The 19,581-nt window shown below is 41.0% G+C and overlaps 1 protein-coding gene across 7 annotated transcripts in view; it reads right to left on the reverse strand.

The window, feature by feature from the left end:
- DMD (dystrophin) overlaps positions 1 to 19,581 on the reverse strand; it is a 2,642,350-nt gene that overhangs the window by 79,520 nt on the left and 2,543,249 nt on the right. For all 7 annotated transcript variants that reach the window (XM_056556147.1, XM_056556148.1, XM_056556149.1 and 4 more), the window contains one exon: positions 17,925 to 18,082. In XM_056556147.1, coding sequence (XP_056412122.1) covers positions 17,925 to 18,082 — 158 coding nt within the window. The remainder of the gene's footprint in view (positions 1 to 17,924; positions 18,083 to 19,581) is intronic.

A 19,581-nucleotide genomic window follows, 5' to 3' on the forward strand; every position in this document is an offset into this window, starting at 1 on the left:
CATAAATGGGTGGCTGATGTCCCGGATTTGTCTGACTGCCAGTGGAAGGAGGTTGAAGGTTCATATTACTCCACTGTAGTTAGTAGTGGAGATATGCTGATCCAATCCAGATATATCTTGAGGTTGTATTATACTCCTGCTAAACTGAAGTGTATAGGTGTGATCTGTGTTTCCGTTGTTCTTCAGAGGATGGTACCTTTTTGCATGCTGTTTTGGAGTGTCCTTTCATAGCCTCCTTTTGGAGGGAGGTGATGGGGTTTTTGGCGGAAAATCTGGGCTTCCTTTTTCTACTTACGCCTACGGTGCCTATTAAGAGTTATCAATGAAGTTGTTTCTAGTTCACATAGATGCCTGCTGGTTTGCTTTCTTTTATTCTGTGCTCAGAAGGTTGTAGTGATGTCCTGGAAAGATACCTAAACTAAACTAAATAAGTACTATTTTTTTTTTTTTTAAAGAGGCTTTTTTAAAGGAGGCCGAATTAAAGGGGTACTCCAGTGGGGAAAAATAAAAGTTTTAAATCAACTGGTTCCAAAATATTTAAACAGATTTGTAAATTGCTTCTATTTAAAAATCATAATCTTTCCAGTATTTATCAGCTGCGATATGCTCCAGAGAAACTTGTTTTCTTTTTTAATTTCTTTTCTGTATGACCACAGTGCTCTTTGCTGACACCTCTGTCCATGTCCGGAACTGTTCAGAGTAGGAGCAAATCCCCATAGCAAACCTATACTGCTCTGGACAGTTCCTTACACAGATAGAAGTGTCAGCAGATAGCATTGTGGTCAGTCCGAAAAGAAATTCAAAAAGAAAAAAGTTCCTCTGGAGCATACAGCCGCTGATAAGTAATGGAAGATTAAGATTTTTAAATATAAGTGATTTAAAAATCTGGTTAACTTTCTGGCACCAGTTGATTTAAAAAAAACTCCACCAGAGTACCCCTTTAAGGTGTGCATAGAATCTTCAGCTCACTTCTCTTCGGACTGCACGGATCCAAGCCTGGCCTGGCTTCCCATGTTTGCGGCAAAAGAAAGAGTAGATGATCCAGCACGTCCTTAAAACTTCAATATTTTATTGCAAGGTTTTAAAGGAAAACGGTGACTTGTTTTCTCCCGCACTATCCACAGGTACTGGTGGATAGTGCGGGAGACTCTGATTAAAATGAGCCCTACCTTGTCCGGATCTGCGCCACCATTCTCCCGCAATTGTAGTTTTATTATCTGTTGAAAGCCTCCTGTAACTGGCACGGGCGGGGCTTCAGTGCTTAACTGGCACTGACCTCAGCGCCGCTTATGAATATTCATCCCCCCAGTTAGGAGCGGCAAAGAGAGGGAGAACTGGAGGGAGGGGGGATGAATATTCATAAGTGGCGCTTATCAACAGATAATAAAACTACAATTGCAGGAGAACGGCGGCGCAGATCCGGACAAGGTAGGGCACATTTAATTCAGCGTCTCCCGCACTATCCACCAGTACCTGTGGATAGTGCGGGAGAAAACAAGTGACAGTTTTCCTTTAAAACTGTAAGAAGTGCAAACATCACACCACCTAGCTGATAACACACTCCAAATGGACGTGTTTTGAGCGTGATTATCAGGAGCGCGTATGAGACTGGAGCTGCAGAAATACAAGTGACAATTACACCAGAGATGATTTAAGAATAGTAGAACAGAACAGTGGTGTGTATTACTTCAGATTTATTTTTCTGTTTTGTGGGATAACCTCCGTAAAATCCTGCCATGGAAACAAAGACAGGTAAAGATGGTTATACTTTATAAATAACTAGCTGAGTACCCGGCGTTTCCCGGTTTTTCCTTCCTCATCCTTGTTGGGAGGAAAATCAACAGAGGAGGAAGCTTTTGACTTCATATCCCATCCCCATATATTGTTGTCATATCCCAACCCCAAATCCCGTCCTCAAATCCCGTCCTCCCGTAATATGTGTACCAGGTATTGAAATATCTCCAGCCGTACAGAAGTTATGTGGGAACATACATTTCCCACTGATTTTCATGGGACATTAAACAAAAAGCCTGACCCTCACAAATGGGGTGGTTAAGGGTTAATTAACTATCCTATATTTTAAGTGGACATTTAAGTAACGTGACCAAATATTATCAAAATATCTCCAGCCGTTTGGAAGTTATGCAGTAACATATATTTCCCATAGAGTTGTATAGTACTTTAAACATAAACCCCGCCCCTGGCAAATGAGGGGGAGTAAAGGTTAAATTACCTATCCTATGTTTGTTGTTGACAAATAAGTAACATGTGTGCCAAGTTTCATGTTAATATCTTTAGCCGTTTGGACTTTTTTGTGGAACATACATACATACATACATACATACACACACATTGGAGGACATTTACTAATCTAGTCTATTCTGGGTATGCTTATAGACCAGCGTATGTGGTAGTCTCCTGTCTATTGTGCTCCTAATTTATCAAAGGTCTCACAGCCCTTGATAAATTCTGTGCTCAGGCTTCAGGGTCTACAGCTTAAACTGCATTTAGACCTGCTCAACATGGTCTGACATTTCAGCGTATTTTGAGCAGATGCGACTTGTCGCACAAAAGTCGCACTTGATAAATTCAGCACCAATGCATTTTCCAATGCATTTCAGTCTAAAATAGACTTGCATGCATCATGTTCTAAAAATCCTCTACAGCAAAAGTCGCAGAAAAGTCGCACATATTTAGACTGCGACTTTCTGTGCGACAAATTTAGACAGGAAAAACCAGTCTAAATCCTTTGATAAATCTCCCCCATTGAGTTTTATATATATAGATTTTGCTGGTTTCCAACAGGATTCAGTAGAAAATAAAGCTTGGCAAACTAGTCCTTTCCCAAACAAAGCTGTAATAAATGGCTTCTAACAGAACATTTTTCTTTACATAGCTAGAAATAACAATATATGCTTTGTAAAGCAAATGTTTGCATTAGAAAATGTTCATCTGCATATGGTGTTGCACATGGTGCTTAAAGGAGAACTCCAAAATATAAAAATTGTCCCCCTTACTGCCGGCAGTTTTTTGTTTGAACACGAGTCTGCACTCTTCCCCTCCCCCTCAGCCAAACCCTATATAAGTAGTAGTTAGCTACACAAGGGCCATTTCTTTCCTAGCAGCCTCCCAGTCTGACTGGGAGAGCATGGTAAGTGTGCTGTTACACCTTGTTCACACTGGTGTGGTGCTGTGCGGCGTCCGTTGCTGCCGTGGTGCCGTGTCTGTGGGGGGGGTGCGGCCCATATACTGGTTTGAGTGGCATTGGGGCCGCTCTGCCAGTGGGTTGTTCCCCCCAGTGGGCACTGGTGTCGCGGCGGTGGTGGTGGTCGCCGCCCAGTGCTACGCCATTTTATGCTAGGGACGTTAGGGACCCACTCTAAATAGGTGGCCTTGACGTGGCGAGTGGGCTTGTACTTTTTGATCAAAAATGTATACTAACAACCTGTTAGTTTTTGATATTATGCTGAGAAGCAATTAGATCATTATACAAGATTGTAGATGTGCGACCATGCCTGTTTCTTCTACCTGAATTCAAAAAAATAAAGATGTACATACCTTCCTCCACTCCCCCGGAGCCTCCGGTAACCAGCTCCGGTCTCCACCGCGATCCTTTTCCTGGTTGCTGGTGGTCGGCGAGTCAAACTGCGCTCAGCTAATCACCGGCTGCAGTGAAGTCCCGACTCGGCCGGCAATAGGCTGAGTGGCAGTGCGAGAATGCTTCAAGACACAAAATTCTTCACTATACCGTTACCTGCTGCCGGGGCCGAAAACCTTACACTGCCGCTCATCCTATCGCTGGCCGAGCCGGGACTTCACTGCGGCCCGTGATTGCCTGAGCACAGTAGAACTCGCAGACCACCAGCAACCAGGAAGAGGATCGCGGCAGAGACCAGAGCCGGTTACCGGAGGCCGCGGAGGAAGGTACGTAAATCTTTATTTTTTTACTGCCAGCAGTATGGGGTACAATTTTTATATTCTCCTTTAATAGAGTTCTCCTTTAATGGTCAAGGAAAAAGGTCATAATTTGTCACCTTGAATTAAAATGTCTGGATTAGACTGAGTAAGAATTTTCTTGATGTAGAAACACAGCAAAAAAAATTACCAAATCCTATAATGAAAGTGGGAATACATTCACACATGGTTATTAATATAGCAGATTGCCAGATCATTGCCTGTTAGTACAAACAGGCACATATTTGCATGTATCTTTAGTTGTAATTTTCCTGCAATTGTAGTCCCAGTTTTAACATACAGTCCCTATTGCATTGAAAACCATAATGCCAGACATGGGTGAACCGCAAAAATCCTTACCCCAGACATTCATAGATTTTGCTGGTTTTAAAATTCAGTTTTTGCCTTTTAAAACAAACAAAGCTTTCTCTCTATTCTTCTGTCAGACTTATGACCTTTTTCAGTTTGCTAGCGTATGGCAGGCTAGGTGAAATGGTTTGCCAAACTTTTGCAACTCGCTGCCTTTGACAGTCATTAGAAAAGGTATACCACATGCTTTTTTCCCTAACAGTTGTATTAAAGATGTGACTATACTGTTAAGTCTATGGGTAAGATGGTGTAAATGGTGGGCACGTTACCTGTTGTACTGGCCAAATTTGCACCAAAGATGTGTACAGTAAATCAAACCCTCTCTCTAACTTTATAAGCCTCTATACACAAGCTGAATTTTTTGGGTACTTTATCACTGTTGCCAGATAGTACATTGTTTTGAATGTGATTTTGTCTTTTAAAGCTCAAATATTATGCAATTTTGACTTTAGGCTTTGCTGTGGACTTCATTAAAAATACAGCATTAGACACAGATGGATAAGAAACCATCATACAACTCAATGCCAATACACTGTAAGTAAACTACAGCAAGTAACATTTTGTACAATAGTGGAGTTCTCCTGGTAAGAGATAAAAAGTATACCGACATATAACATTCTCTTAGTTGCTCATGCACGGGAGTTAGGCAAATGTATGGTTACCAATATCTACAGAACCACTAGCTGAAACCATCAAAAAGTCAGTGCAAACGCTTGACAAACCTATAGCTCTGCAGTGCATTCACAAGCTGGCTAACAATGTGAATACGCTTTTTAAATATAGAAATACATTTATATTCTGTGACTGTACCAAAAAAAAAGTAAATCTCATCTCTGCTGGGTAGATCAGTCCCCTATGCAGAGTATGAAATCTGTAGAGCGGGCATTGCCATTGCAGCCTGGTAACCTTAAAGTAATTGTTCCTTACACAGAGCAGAGGTTTGCTTTCAGCTTTTCATTTCCCTGCGGGCAAACACCTAGCTGAAAAATCTGCTGCCTATATTTGCTTTTGAAAACTGGTCACATTCGTTTGTTCTGCCATACAAACAGGGCACATAAACCCCGAGTGAAGTCAAAGCAGAGGTAGAGCTGTTTTGATGACATTTACAGTGCTGCTTTGCAAAGAGTTGGGGGTTGAGCAGAGAGCATTACTGTTCTCCAAGGGCTAACATGATCTGTCAAGGGATCACGCAATATGCCAAACAAACAAACAGGAGCTTTTCTCATTCAGCTGCACTATACAATACTGCAATCAGCATGTTCCGGATTGTCCTATATTCCCAAAAGGAAAATAAAGAGAGAGGCTGCTTTCCGGTTTTCATTATGTATCCTTATAAATAGACTTAGTGAAAAAATACACATAAAAATCAATGCTTGACAGTTTCTTTCCCTTGTATTGTTCCCTTCAGTCAGCAAGGAGTATTTCATAGAAAAGGCAAGATAGTGCCAATAAGCCAGCACAAAATGCAATGGCGAAGAGAGTTCCGGCAGCCTGGTATAAAACTCAAAAGAAACTTCTACAGACACATGCTTTTATTTCACTATAGAACATACTAAATGGCGCAAAATAAATTTACAGTAGTAGAGTAGCAAGTTGGACATGAAACTAGAAGTGCTGTTAACCACAAAATAACACAAATGATAATTCTTAAAAACGATAGCCTTGAAAAAATACAATAAAAAAAATAACGCATGTATGACCGAAACAACGCCTGAGAAAATGACCAGCCATGGATAAGGCTTTGATAAGTGCTACATCCCATCCAATCATTTGAATAACAGATGAGGGTCTCTGACATGGACAACAAATAATCAGACTTAGCAGCTTTCTCCTTATACATAAAACATGCAGCAACTGCAGGACACACACACGTTCTTCAATAAACTGCAGTTTACTGATATTTACAATCTAGAGTTTACTCCAGATGTTTGGCTGGGGCGAGATTACAATTGAGCCGGATAAGCTTGTAAATTACACATGGTACTTGTGCTGTGTCAGCAGGAAAGCAACCATCATGACATAATACAGCACCAACTAGTTAAGGCTGGGTCCACACTACGTTTTGTCCCATACGGGAGCGCATACGGCAGGGGGGAGCTAAAAGCTCGCGCTCCCGTATGTGACCGTATGCGCTCCCGTATGCCATTCACTTCAATGAGCCGACCGGAGTGAAACGTTCGGTCCGGTCGGCTCATTTTTGCGCCGTATGCGCTTTTACAACCGGACCTAAAACCGTGAATGACATACGGTCACATACGGGAGCGCGAGGTTTTAGCTCCCTCCTGCCGTATGCGCTCCCGTATGGGACAAAACGTAGTGTGGACCCAGCCTAACACTGGTTGGCTCTTTATTATGGTATTTATTACAGATTTAGGTATATAATAAAATGATGCACCATTAAGTGGGCACTGTCAGATTGGAAAACTTTTTATATGTTGTAAATCTTGGCGAAACATGAACCTTTCTAATATAAGTCATAAGAAAATTTCCTTTTTATAGAAATAATGGCTTATTAAAAAAAACACCACTAGGGGTCCCCATACCATCCAGAACATAATCTTGTCTAGCTCTTTGTTCCTCCCTGTGCTTCAGCTAAGACAAAGTCCAGTAAGTGAGGGTGGGACTATCACAACTCTGTGCTCACCCCTAGGGCTGGACGGTATACCGGTTCATACCGAACACCGAAATTTTTGTGCTGCACAATATGAATTTTTACCCATACCGCAATACCGGTTTGGCCCCTCCACCTCGGGAATGAATGAATTATCAGCCACAGCGCGCTGTCCCCACATTGGGGAACTAATCATATGTGACCCGCGAGTTGCGGCGCCGGCGCTGACACTATACCAGTGGTCTTCAACCTCCAGATGTTGCAAAACTACAACTCCCAGCATGCCCGGACAGCAGTTGGCTGTCCGGGCATGCTGGGAGTTGTAGTTTTGCAACATCTGGAGGTCCGCAGGTTGAAGACTACTGCTCTATACTGTATCCCTATGCCCGGGCTTTAACTCACCTTCACCTTCGGTCCGGACCTGCTTCCCGGAGACGTGAACGTCTGAAAGCAGTCAGCCTATCACTGGCTGCAGCGATGTTCCGCCTCGGCCGGTGATAGGCTGAGCCCAATGTCATGTAAGAAGCCGGCTTCTTACATGACAGTCGGCTGATAGGCTGACTGCTGTCCGACGTTCACGTCCCCAGCGTAAAGGCTGACGGCCATGCGTTAGCTTATTTTTGTTTACCTTTTGCAGCCCGGGCATAGGGATACAGTATAGAGTGTCAGCGCCGGCGGCCACAACATACAGGATGAGGAGGGCAGCGCTTGCAGGTGATGTGAGTAGTACCCCGATGGGGGCAGCGCAGCTAGGCTAATCATTAATTTTGGGGGAGGGAGGGCGGAATACTGTTATATACCGTGGAACCGCCATAAGTTAAAAAAATACCGCAATACACATATTTGGCCATACCGCCAAGCCCTACTCACCCCCATCCAATCAAACTCCTGACTGAAAACAGAGAGGAGGGGGTTATAGTGAAGCCTGCAGTGATTGAATGAAGAGACCCAAAAGTGCACAAAGGGGAGATGAGTTATGCAGAGTGAGGGAGAGTGAGGGAAAAGGACAGACATGCCCCCTTCAGAACATAGGATAAAAAATAAAAAAAAAGTGAGCAACAGAAAAGAAGGTATTTGTGATAGTTTCTAGATTCTAGAAAATAATATTTACATGATTAGGTACTGAGTAACATATAACCTTTTTTGTGTGGAATATGACAGGTACTTTTTAGAAGGCATGCTTGTCACATGGTCCCTGGAATATAATTATATATTTAGCACTAACACACAGTAGTTCTGTGCAATATAATTGTTGCCTTATAGCCTTGTGTTTCATGATTAAGGGGTACTCCGGTGGGAAACTTTTTTATTTTTATTTTTTTAAATCAACTAGTGCCAGAAAGTTAAACAGATTTGTAAATTACAGACACAAAAGAAGGCACGTACGTGCACTCACCACTCTGCGGAGAATGACCGGTGGAGAAGTCCGGTATACGGGGAGCTGGATCACAGCATCAGCGCAGGTGTAGTGGCAGCTGAGCGGTGAATGCACGTACGTGCCTTCTTTTGTGTCTATACTTGATGTGCACCCTGCAGGAGACGACTTACTAGGTTGCCGATACCCAGCTGTTCCATAATCAAGGTGAAGTTGCCTTTTGTGTGCCCTCTCCTTTCTCATCTAATCACTACTTTAGATTTGTAAATTACTTCTATTATTATATATTATATATATTATTGGGAGTGAGACGTAGAAAACATTATAGGGCTATCTATGTTCATGCATTTTGAGCCATAGTTTTTAAAGTTTAAAAATGGCTGTATGTGTTTAAGAAGTTATTTGGGCCATTTACAGGCCTTATAAATTTGCCCAAAATATGTCAAACTAAATATTATTTATAGCCACAAAAAATAAAAAATAAAAACAATCAAAAATTGGAAAATGTATTAGTTTTATGGCTGTAAAATAAGTAAGTGTTGGAAAAGTTGCATCCTATTCTGGAGAACCAAACCATGCTAAGTTTAGAGAACTACAAACAAAACTTATTCCAGCCATTTCTTGACCTGACTTATGGAGTTTCATTACAGAGAAAGGTTGATAAGGACAACAAGAAGAACAAGCACTCAGCAAGGAAAGCATTACATGCCAGAACATTTTTAAAAAATCCACTTGACTTCAGCCAGTCAGAAACTACAAAACAATCATGAATGTGTCAAAGACAGATTTGGCAATGTTAGCATGAGCTTAGATTTAGATAGCCCAACACAGCATGAGATATAATATGACACCTCTGGTAAGTGATTTTCTGTAATCTCTCATATTATCTTGTAAAACATGAACGGAACTTCTACGAAAAGTGTATATTTTTTTTTCCAATACTACCATTATATTGTTTCAACTGAGCTGCATGACACTGCTGCAAATCTGCTGGATGCAGCCACAATGAAGATATTTAACAGCATATTTCCCAATTCCAGTCCAAAATTACTCCCGCCTATGCCAAAGATTGTTTTCCTAGACTCAGGTTGCAGGTTGTTTACAATGTAAGCTGAAATAAACCAATGAATATCAGGAAAGTAGATATTTTTGAGTCCCAAAATATTTCAGGATATAAAATAAATGTTAAATAACAAAAAATATATATATATATTATCCATGAAACATCATTGGTCTAACTTCAAATATGCCCCCTCCATGCTACATTATACAGTGACCCCTCGACCTACGATGGCCCAGACATACGATAATTTCAACATGCGATGGCCTCTCAGAGGCCATTGCATGGTGAAGGCAGCATCAACATACAATGCTTTTTTATGTCGGTGCCATCGCATAAACGGCTATCCGGCAGCGCTGACTGGTTCAGCTGCCGCCGGATAGCCGTTTACGGTGCCCCGTGTGGTCTGGTGATGATCACTCACCTGTCCTCGGGGCTCCGGCGCGTCCTCTTCGGGATCCTCTGCACCGTCGGCGCTCTCCATCGATGTCATCACGTCGCTGCGCACGCTGTCCCGTCATCCAATAGGAGCGGCGTGTGTAGCGACGTGATGGCGGCGACGGAGAGCGCAGTTGCCAGGGAAGAAGAGGCCTTGCCGGAGCGTCGGGAACACGGCGACAGCGATGGACGGCGACATCCAGGGCAGCGGTGACGGTCCGGAGCGCAGGGGACAGGTGAGTACAACTTTCTCTAACAGTGGTCTACAACCTGCGGACCTCCAGATGTTGCAAGACTACAACACCCAGCATGCCCGGACAGGCAACGGCTGTCTGGGCATGCTGGGTGTTGTAGTTTTGCAACATCTGGAGGTCCGCAGGTTGTAGACCACTGTCCTATACTTTACGTTGCACGGATCCCTCAACATACGATGGTTTCAACAAACGATGGTCCGTTTGGAACGGATTACCTTTGTATGTTGAGGGACCACTGTACGTCTTTCTAACTTTATATATGTTCTCTAGAATACAGTAATATACATTCATTTTACAGAACAAACAAACATTTAAAAAAATTCGAACCAATCTATAAAAGCATGTGAATGCCATATACTTACATAACATCTAGAAAAAGAACACTGTGGAAACGTAGCTAGCTAGGAAAAAATATAATTAAGAGAAGTAAAACAAATTTTTATCCAGAAACTACTAAGGGACGGAAAAGGCTAAAGAATATTCAACTACAATTGGATTACAATAAAAAAAAAAAGAAAATATTATATATATATATAATAAATAAAAGAGTTAGCAACAGACCACTCCATTCAGTGGCAGAAACATTAGGAAAGGCTTCATTGGAAAACGTGACAGCATATTTATGTATCTGGGAATGGGATGTCAGTGGTAAACATGCAATCTATATTACAAGTGACAATGTACAATGAGAAGGCCACATTTAATGAAGTCTCATTCTACAATCTCTTTTGCCGAAGCCTAAAGGAAAACTGGAGACCTGCTGCAGTGTACAGGGTCGGTTCACAAACCGATCTGCTTGTAATGTTCTCCCCTAATGGGAAATTGAAACAGCTCAGGATGGTTTACTAATAGAAAACATTGTCTCCATCAATGAGAACAAAAGAAAACGACATAATGCCCAGTGACAGCTCCTCTAAAAGGGGGTGATAAGCTAAATTTCAGGGCAAATGTTTCTTTTCGAGCAGATATATCCTATCTATATGGTTCCAATTGTACTTCTTAGTCATAGAAGCTGTTTTTAAAGGTTTGTCCTTTAAATGCTTAATTTCTGACATAAAAGTTGTTAAAAATTGTCCACATCTCAATTTTTTGGGAATGCATGATTTTATTTCATTTTTTTAAACCATTAAAACTACATAATACATTGGGTGACTTTATGTACGTCATTTAAGACTTCATGTACTGTTTTTAAGCTATACATTATGTTGTGGAGCCGGGGCTAAGTGGACAATGCTTACCTACAGGACTATATGACTTTCATAAATAGTTGCCTGTCCCTTTTACAACCGAAAGATTGCTCAATAAATATTTTTATGTCTTTTGGCTTTATATTGTGTTGACATGTACATATTAAATGTGTGATTCTATGCTGCACTGTATATGTGTTATGTTCATTTTAATAGTGGGTGGCTTGTAGTGTGCTGTGTGACCTCCCGCTCGAGCAGTGTAGGCTGAATGTACAGCCCGATAAAGGAAACATGTAGGGGGCAAGCAGTGCAGTGTTTAAACCACAGGGGGCTGTAGTTTCATACATTTTGGGAGCTTATGGGGAATTCCTGGTTGTAGTTGGCTGATGGAAAGTTAAACCTGTAGATGGGGATAAACTTAAAGGGGTACTCCGGCCCTGAAACATCTTATCCCCTATCCAAAGGATAGTGGATAAAATGTCTCACTGGGGACCCCCGCAATCTTGTATTCGCCACCCACCTGTTAGAGCTGCACGCCAGGGTGCAAGCTCACAAACAGCCGGGTGGTGACCGCGGGGCCGGTGAGACATCTTATCCCCTATCCTTTGGATAAGATGTCTCATAGCCGGAGTACCCCTTTAAGGAGACCTAAAAAAAAAAAAGTGCAGTTGGGACAGTCCTGTGAGCAGTGGACTGGGCCCATTGAACAGAGTGGAAAATTAGGGGCTCTTTAAATGGGTTCCAGACATTGCCCAACTATTCCTAGCTGTTATGGCAGGAAAATTTAGGGGACTAATAGGGCCAGAATACACAGATGGCCTACTAAGCAGTATTGCAAATTGGTATAAAACTATATCTGGCTCAGCACCTTTGAGGTCAGGGTCTGATAGAGAGAAGTAGTCAACAAACAGAAGACAAGGACTGATAAGTGGGCGCGGTCTCATGTGAAACATTTACTCAGGCACTCTGGAGAAGCCAAATCTGACACTAAATTTGAGGAGTTAAAGTACAACTCCAGAGATGTGGTGCCGCTTGCTCCGCACAATTTAGCGTGGAGAGAAGCAGCTCACACGGGATGGCCAAGTTACTGAGGCAAATGTATGTCCCCCAGCAAGTTCTGAGCACAAGTCGTTTTCATTAGAATAGGGCTGGTGCATTGGAACATGCTGGATGGCATATGGTTTGCTTGGTGTCTCTCTATGCCAAACTGCAGAGTGTGCATGGTACAGCATCGCTGGAGTTATGCTTTAAACATGTTTAGATTTCTGTTACCAATGAATTATCTGTAATTCAAAAGTGTCACCTAGTGTGAAAGTAACCTATATATATATGTGATTTTGTATCTCCTGAGAGTTGCAGCCACCAAGAGCATCGTTGTAGCATCGTTTGTGAAAAAGAAATCTTGTTCATTTGCTTGCACTGTACTGATCTACATTTGTCGTCATTCATGTATTGATGCTGTGAAGCTCTCCTCTCCCTCCTTTCTATAACCTACTGCTATCTTCTGTCTGCTGGTGAAAAAACAACTTTAAAGGGGTACTCCCTTGGAAAACTTTTTTTTTTTTTCTTATCAACTGGTGCCAGAAAGTTAAAACAGATTTGTGAATTACTTCTATTTAAAAATCTTAATCCTCCCAGTACTTATCAGCTGCTGTATACAACAGAGGAAGTTCTTTTCTTTTTGAATTTCCTTTCTGTCTGACCACAGTGCTCTCTGATGACACCTCTGTCCATTTTAGGAACTGTCCAGAGCAGGAAAGGTTTGCTATGGGGATTTGCTTCTACTCTGGACAGTTCCTAAAATGGACAGAGGTGTCAGCAGATAGCACTGTGGTCAGACCAAAAGGAAATTCAAGAAGAAAAAAACTTCCTGTGGAACATACAGCAGCTGATAAGTACTGGAAGGGTTATGATTTTAAAATAGAAGTAATTTACAAATCTGTTTAACTTTCTGGCACCAGTTAATTTAAAAAAAAAAAAAAAAGTTTTCCAGTGGAGTACCCCTTTAATGTACATCTTCCATGCTATGTTTATATTTCAATACCAGAGGGTAGACAGCATTACACACAGACTGTCTGGCTGGGTCCACATTACGATTTGACGATGCGGTCACATACGTATCACAGCCGGAGCAGGCCCGTATCTCATTTATTTGAATGAGCCGACCAGAGTCAGATAGTGACTCCGGTCAGCTCCTTTTTGTCTCGTATCAGTTTTGTGACCAAACCTAAAACTGCGGCATACCACGGTTTTAGGTCCGGTCACAAAACCGGATACGGGGCAAAAATGAGCTAACCGGAGTCACTAGATGACTCCGGTCGGCTCATTCAAATGAATGAGATATGGACTGGGTCCGACTGGGATACGGGAGCGCCTGATTTTTACTCCAACCAGCCGGATCCGGTGACCATGTTGTCAAAGCCTATTGTGAACCCAGCCTTAGCAGCCAGAGAAAGAAAGCTGCAGTGAAGTGCTAGGGAAGGAGTAAGGGCACAAGAGGGAGATTTTAACCCAGTAACCTTCTGCTCTTGGATGCACCCCAGAAACCATCTACTCCAATGGCTAAATCTAGTGGGTAATAGTATATTATCTACGAATTTGCATCTAAAAGTCAACCTCTTCAGTCCAGGGATTGTCTCGTTAGAGACTGAGCAATTGGCAAGGACATAGGCAGATTCACAAGTAGCATATGAGTGTATGTTAAGTGCAAACAAGCCTTGTACTATGGTTATTATGCTGAACTAGAGAAAGTTTAGTAATAAGTTACAAGAAACACCCATTAAAGGGGTACTCCGGTAGAAAAAAAAAATCTAATCAACTGGGGCCAGAAAGCCCATAGGTCTGTGTGCCCAAACACTACAGAAATGCTGATGGATCTGAGCCAAATAAAATAAAATAAAAAGCATACTCACCTGCCTCAGTCCCCCACCACTGCTACTCTTATGGTTTCTGCTGCTCTCCTATACTATCTGGTTCCTATGACAAGTCAGGATGTGTCTCTGGTTATCTCATTTTCAACTGTATCTGCCAGGAGACCACAGTTTTTAGTCCAGTTCAGAAAACATATAAGGTCAGAAAATGAGCTAATTTGAGACACTACCTGACTTTGGGCAGCCTATTAAAATCAATGGGGTATGGCCCAGATCAAGCAGGAGACTATCTTGAAATTCTCCCGCCCTATCCAACATTCTCCATGCATTCATTTTGGGAGAGCACTGCACTCAGCATCTCCAGCATTCCCATAGAAAATGCATGGAGGGGGCATGCCACCACCATTTTGTGCACAAGGAGATTTAGGTGCCGTTTTGAAGATCAGGGAGGGTCCCTGTGGTCTGAACTGCCAACCCCCACCCCCTCCTTTCCCCCAGCAATTAGTCACTTTTGGGATAAGTTGTAAACCTCTGTAATGGGACACACAAAAAGGCATTATTATACCAAGACAACCTTTAATCATGGGGCAATAATAAAGGTTGATAGGCTGACAGCATTGCATTCCTAACTTTAAGGTAGTCTAATAATAAATAAGCAAAATACTTTGATAGCTGGACATAAAGTAACAAGCTACCAGCTATGTACTTGTTAAGATAGTGACTTCTGCTTTATATATATATATTTTCTAGCATGGAAACTGATGTATTCAATAAGACAGGCTCACCTTTACATTTGTATTTCCTTGCTGCAAGAAAAGCACTTTACAAATATATATGCAAGCAAACATTTACTCTGAGTGGCAAACCTGATGGGGAGAAGGGTTTCGGATGAAGCAATGCTGTTATTACAGTTATTACTTCTCACCCAATTACACTTTAGTAAACTGAGGAACTGCAAGATAAAATAGCTTGCCCTGGGTCAGTGGTAAAAATTGAGTCTGTATTATATTCTCAAGATGATAGAGATTTGTTTTGTAGCATATTGTAAGCAGAGAACTGGTATTCCCCTCAGGTAAGACCTGTGCTTGGCTAAAAGGACACAATGCAGGAACGTTACTCAATATTCCAATACTACGTGTTATGAAGCTCCAGTGTGATGTCTGTCAGTATATCTCAACCCACGCATGGCACAGGAATTATTGTATGCAAAATAGTTAATGTAGTAGAAAGAAAACGAGAGACGTTCACCTGCTGCACTAATCCAATGTTGCTGAATACACAGAAAAATCCAATGTAATACATGTGCACAATACTGAACCAAGACAATATCCACAGCTAACAAAGGCTATCTTTACCAAAGGTTACAAATAGAGAAGAAATACAAACAAATTACAAGTAGGCAGAAACGTACTGGCACTTACAAAGAGTGAATGAAGATGTCTCATTCAAACAGGTTTACTGGATGCTAACCCCTAACCACATTTCAACAGACAAGTGACAGACAAAGAATTTTCTTCTCTTAGGGTACATTCACACGTGAATATTTTGCCGCAGAGTTACTGCTGTTTTTTTTTACCCATTGACTTGAATAGTATGCACATGTGAACATACCCTTAAAAGGGTACTCTGCTGCTCTGCGTTTGGTACAAACTGTTCCGAGCGCTGGAGCCAGTGCCGGGAGCTTGTGAAGTCATAGCCAAGCCCCCTCATGACGTCACACCCCGCCCCCTCGATTTAAGTGACAGAAGGGGGCGTGACAGCCGTCACCCCCCCCCCTCGCATAGACTTGCATTGATTTAATTTCATGTTGTTCAATAATGCTGTGTTTTCAGCTACTTTATGACCTGAGTGCCGGAATCCTTCCTCCGTTTGGAGTTTCCTGTTTACCATTGTTAGCTAATTGTGACAGGGTGACCAGCTATAGTTTAACATAACCCCATCTTGGTCACATGGCATAGTGCTCTTAATTGATACAATGCAGCAGGTCATTTGTATGACGTGCCCAAGCCAAGATAAGACCTTCACCAGGTATGTTGACATTAAGCCAGGAAAACGCCACCTAGTGGTGGTTAGTATAAAGGATAATTTTTAAACACATTTTAAGGATTTTTTAGTAGGAGTGAATTAGTTATTGCAATTACTTTCAGTTCAAAGCACCACAGTAACAATTTTTACTAATGACCATGGTCATTTAAAATAGTGAGGACCCTTAACGCGCTATTTTCTAAACACATCTTCCAGAAACCTGTTCACCTGTACGCTTATAAATCAAAATACCGGAGACACATACATATAGTTCGAAACTGCAAGAAGGACTGACGGCAATAGGAATAATAAGATGAATAGGAAGTGAACACATCACTCCATGTGGAAATGTTTATACTTGCACAATATTATCACACAAAGAACATTAATACAGGATAAGGTGCAGAATAAAACCTTCTTATAATCGCTTTTACAAGATTGTTTTCCTCCTAGAAAATCCTGAAGTTACTTAGATGAAACTCAAAACATACACCCTTAATCAAGACTGTGCAGTTCTAGGATATTCTGTAGTCATCAAAAACAAATCTTTAAATGCCTGTTATCTTTAAGGAGCTTAAGTTTGCTGAAACCCTGCTGTTTCTGAGCTATGTTTGTTATGCAAAAAGAAAAATTGGAAAAAAAATAAAAAGAAAATAGAGAAAACAAAACATTCTGAATACCGTGCCAAGATAGAGATTAGTGACCTATAATGAGAAATTCTGAGAGCTAACCCCTGGAAGAAAAGAAAAGTGCATGTATTGCCTGTAACTAATTTAATATTACACTAAGCAGCCACAACAATAAAATCATTGACAGAAGAAAATAAGGTTGATAATCTTGTGACAATGGCTCCTGTCAAGGGGTTCGATATATTAATACACAGGTGACTAGTCCGTTCTTAAAAGATGTGTTGAGCAAATATAAGGCCACATTGTGTTGGCTCCAAAACTGGGTAACAGCATTTTCAAAATGCCAAGAGATAAAACATGTCAAAACACAAAGAGCATCACAGCTTTTTGTGTATAGGGCGGTATAGCCACAGACTGGTCAGATTTTCCATAATGACCTCTGTCCACGTCCAAAAGCACCTGTAATGGGTAAATGAGCATGAAAAGTGGACTGTGGATCAATAAAAAAAAGTTGTGCTGGTCTAAAGAATCGTATATATTTCTTTACATCATGTATATGGATAGGTGCATGCGTGTCATTTAGTTGAGGAATGATAACACCAATATGTACAAGAGAAGAAAAAGACAAGTGGTACCAGTGTGATGATGTGGGGAATGTTCTGCTGGGAAACCTTGTTGTCTAGCATTCTTCTAGATCTTACTTTGACATGTAGCACCAAATAAACGTTGTTGCAGACCAAGTACACACCTTCATGACAACAGTATTCTTTAATAGCAGAGGACTCATCAGGATATCAGCTAAACAATGTGTTTTACTTCAATGCAATGATTTTACAAACAAGACAAATCATTCAAAGGGTTAACCTGTCCCCCACATTCCACAATCCGATTCAGCATGAGGGACGTGTTGAAAACAACAAATACGATTCACAAAGACCCCACACTTAGAAGGATCTGCTGCTTATGTCTAAGTACCACAGGACACAAATACAGTAGATGCCTTGTGGAGTTCACACATTCAGAAGTCAGAGATTTTTAGGCAGCATGAAGAGATTTATACAATATTATGCAGGTGTTTCAATTTTATGGCTCATTGGTGTGTGCAAATAAACTCAACAATAAATGAATGTGAGAAAGCAAAAAAATACTTACATATTGAAAGCAGCTCCTGACACTGGGTTCTATGTTACTTCCACCAAAGGAGGCCACTTCACCCAGCTGTCGTGGAATCTGAATAGCATCATGGAGGAGAAGACCCAGTCTTCGTTGGTCACAAAATCCAGTAGAGCTTGCCACTTGCTTAAAAAGATCTGAAATTAGAATGTTGTCATTGTTAAAATACATGTAAACCCAAAGGTTGCAATGTCACATCTGGTTGAGATGTTTTCCATATAGGAGCTGTCCGTTACACAACGGGGTTGCCACAACTATGTTCAAAAACCTGTTCTTGAATAGTAAATTGTGTAACTAAAATGATAATAAACAAAACACCCCAAATAATTTTGGCAAACTGATCCTTCTTTTTATGGTTTTATTTTCATAGGACTCATTAATTGTGATAACTTTTCAACAAAATGATTGGCGTTTCCTGGCGCTTTTCTTCAATATAACTATCTCTATTAGGAGAAAAGGACCAAATGTGTAGTTCATTAAGTTCCAATAAACACCCCCAGGAAACCCCCACCACAAGTTTACCACTAGCAAAGTAGTTGTCTAGAATAGTTCTTAATGTCTAGGGTCATTAAGATAGCTCCAAGGAAGTCTTTAATTAAAAAATATTAGCAACGTTGGTCAACAAACCATAAAACTGACGCATGCTGCGTTGCATTGAAATTTCATAACACTATATTTTCCTCAATAGGCCTACATACTTAAACATATTTTTTCGGCTTTAAGTTCCTAAATGAAACAGGTTAAACAACCGAGCAACAGGGAGCCATCTGTTTCTTTCCTTGTTCACTTTGTGAAAACATGTTCAATTTCCTAATGGAATCTGTAAAACACCATTTGCTATGTGGTACATGGTGAAAACATTTACAAAATAACTTTGCTGCCAAAGTTATCAACCATTCAAAAAGTCCATTAAGGTCTATTTAAACAAGGACTTGTAGGTAGATTGTACAACAAAGTAAAAAAAGAGGAAAATGAGTCATCTCACACAACACAGGGGGAATCAATAAAGGTTCTCTAAAAACTGGTGAAAAGTCACACACTTGGAGTGTTTATTAAAACCATGGAAATGGGCGATCCTACGCTCACGTACAGAATAGGATGACAATTTTAACAGATATCTAGTAGGGACGAAATAATAGGTGTAACTACCCTGGGACTTGATTGTCTCTTTCTGTTATCTACAAACTATGATCCTATCCTGCCATAGCACTGTTATGTATAATTTTTCCATATTTCAGGTTCTATGAAACAAAGGTAGTAAAACTACAGTATGTGAGTGAATCACTTAAGTTCTAGACTTCACTGGTGCCAGGCATCCAAACCAAAATTTAAGAGACTAGACCTTATAATTTTATTACTATATTGTCTATTTAAAAAAGTTTTTAAAAATAACTATTGCCCATAGCAACCAATCAGAGCTCAGCTTTTATTTTACAATTGAAAGAAGCATAACTCACAGCAATCTGCTTATAAAGAGTAATAGTGTGGGTGATGCTGATTCCAATATCACCTTTAGGCTGGAATTCCACTTGTTTTTTTCAGGAAAACCGCTAAGAAAAACTGCCAAAAAACGCTGAGGCCAGATGTTAGCTGTCAATCAATGAGAAATTGCAAAATTCTTGTTCCACTTGCCATT

The sequence above is a fragment of the Hyla sarda genome, chromosome 2, assembly GCF_029499605.1.
Source record: "Hyla sarda isolate aHylSar1 chromosome 2, aHylSar1.hap1, whole genome shotgun sequence".
Lineage (NCBI taxonomy): Eukaryota > Metazoa > Chordata > Amphibia > Anura > Hylidae > Hyla > Hyla sarda.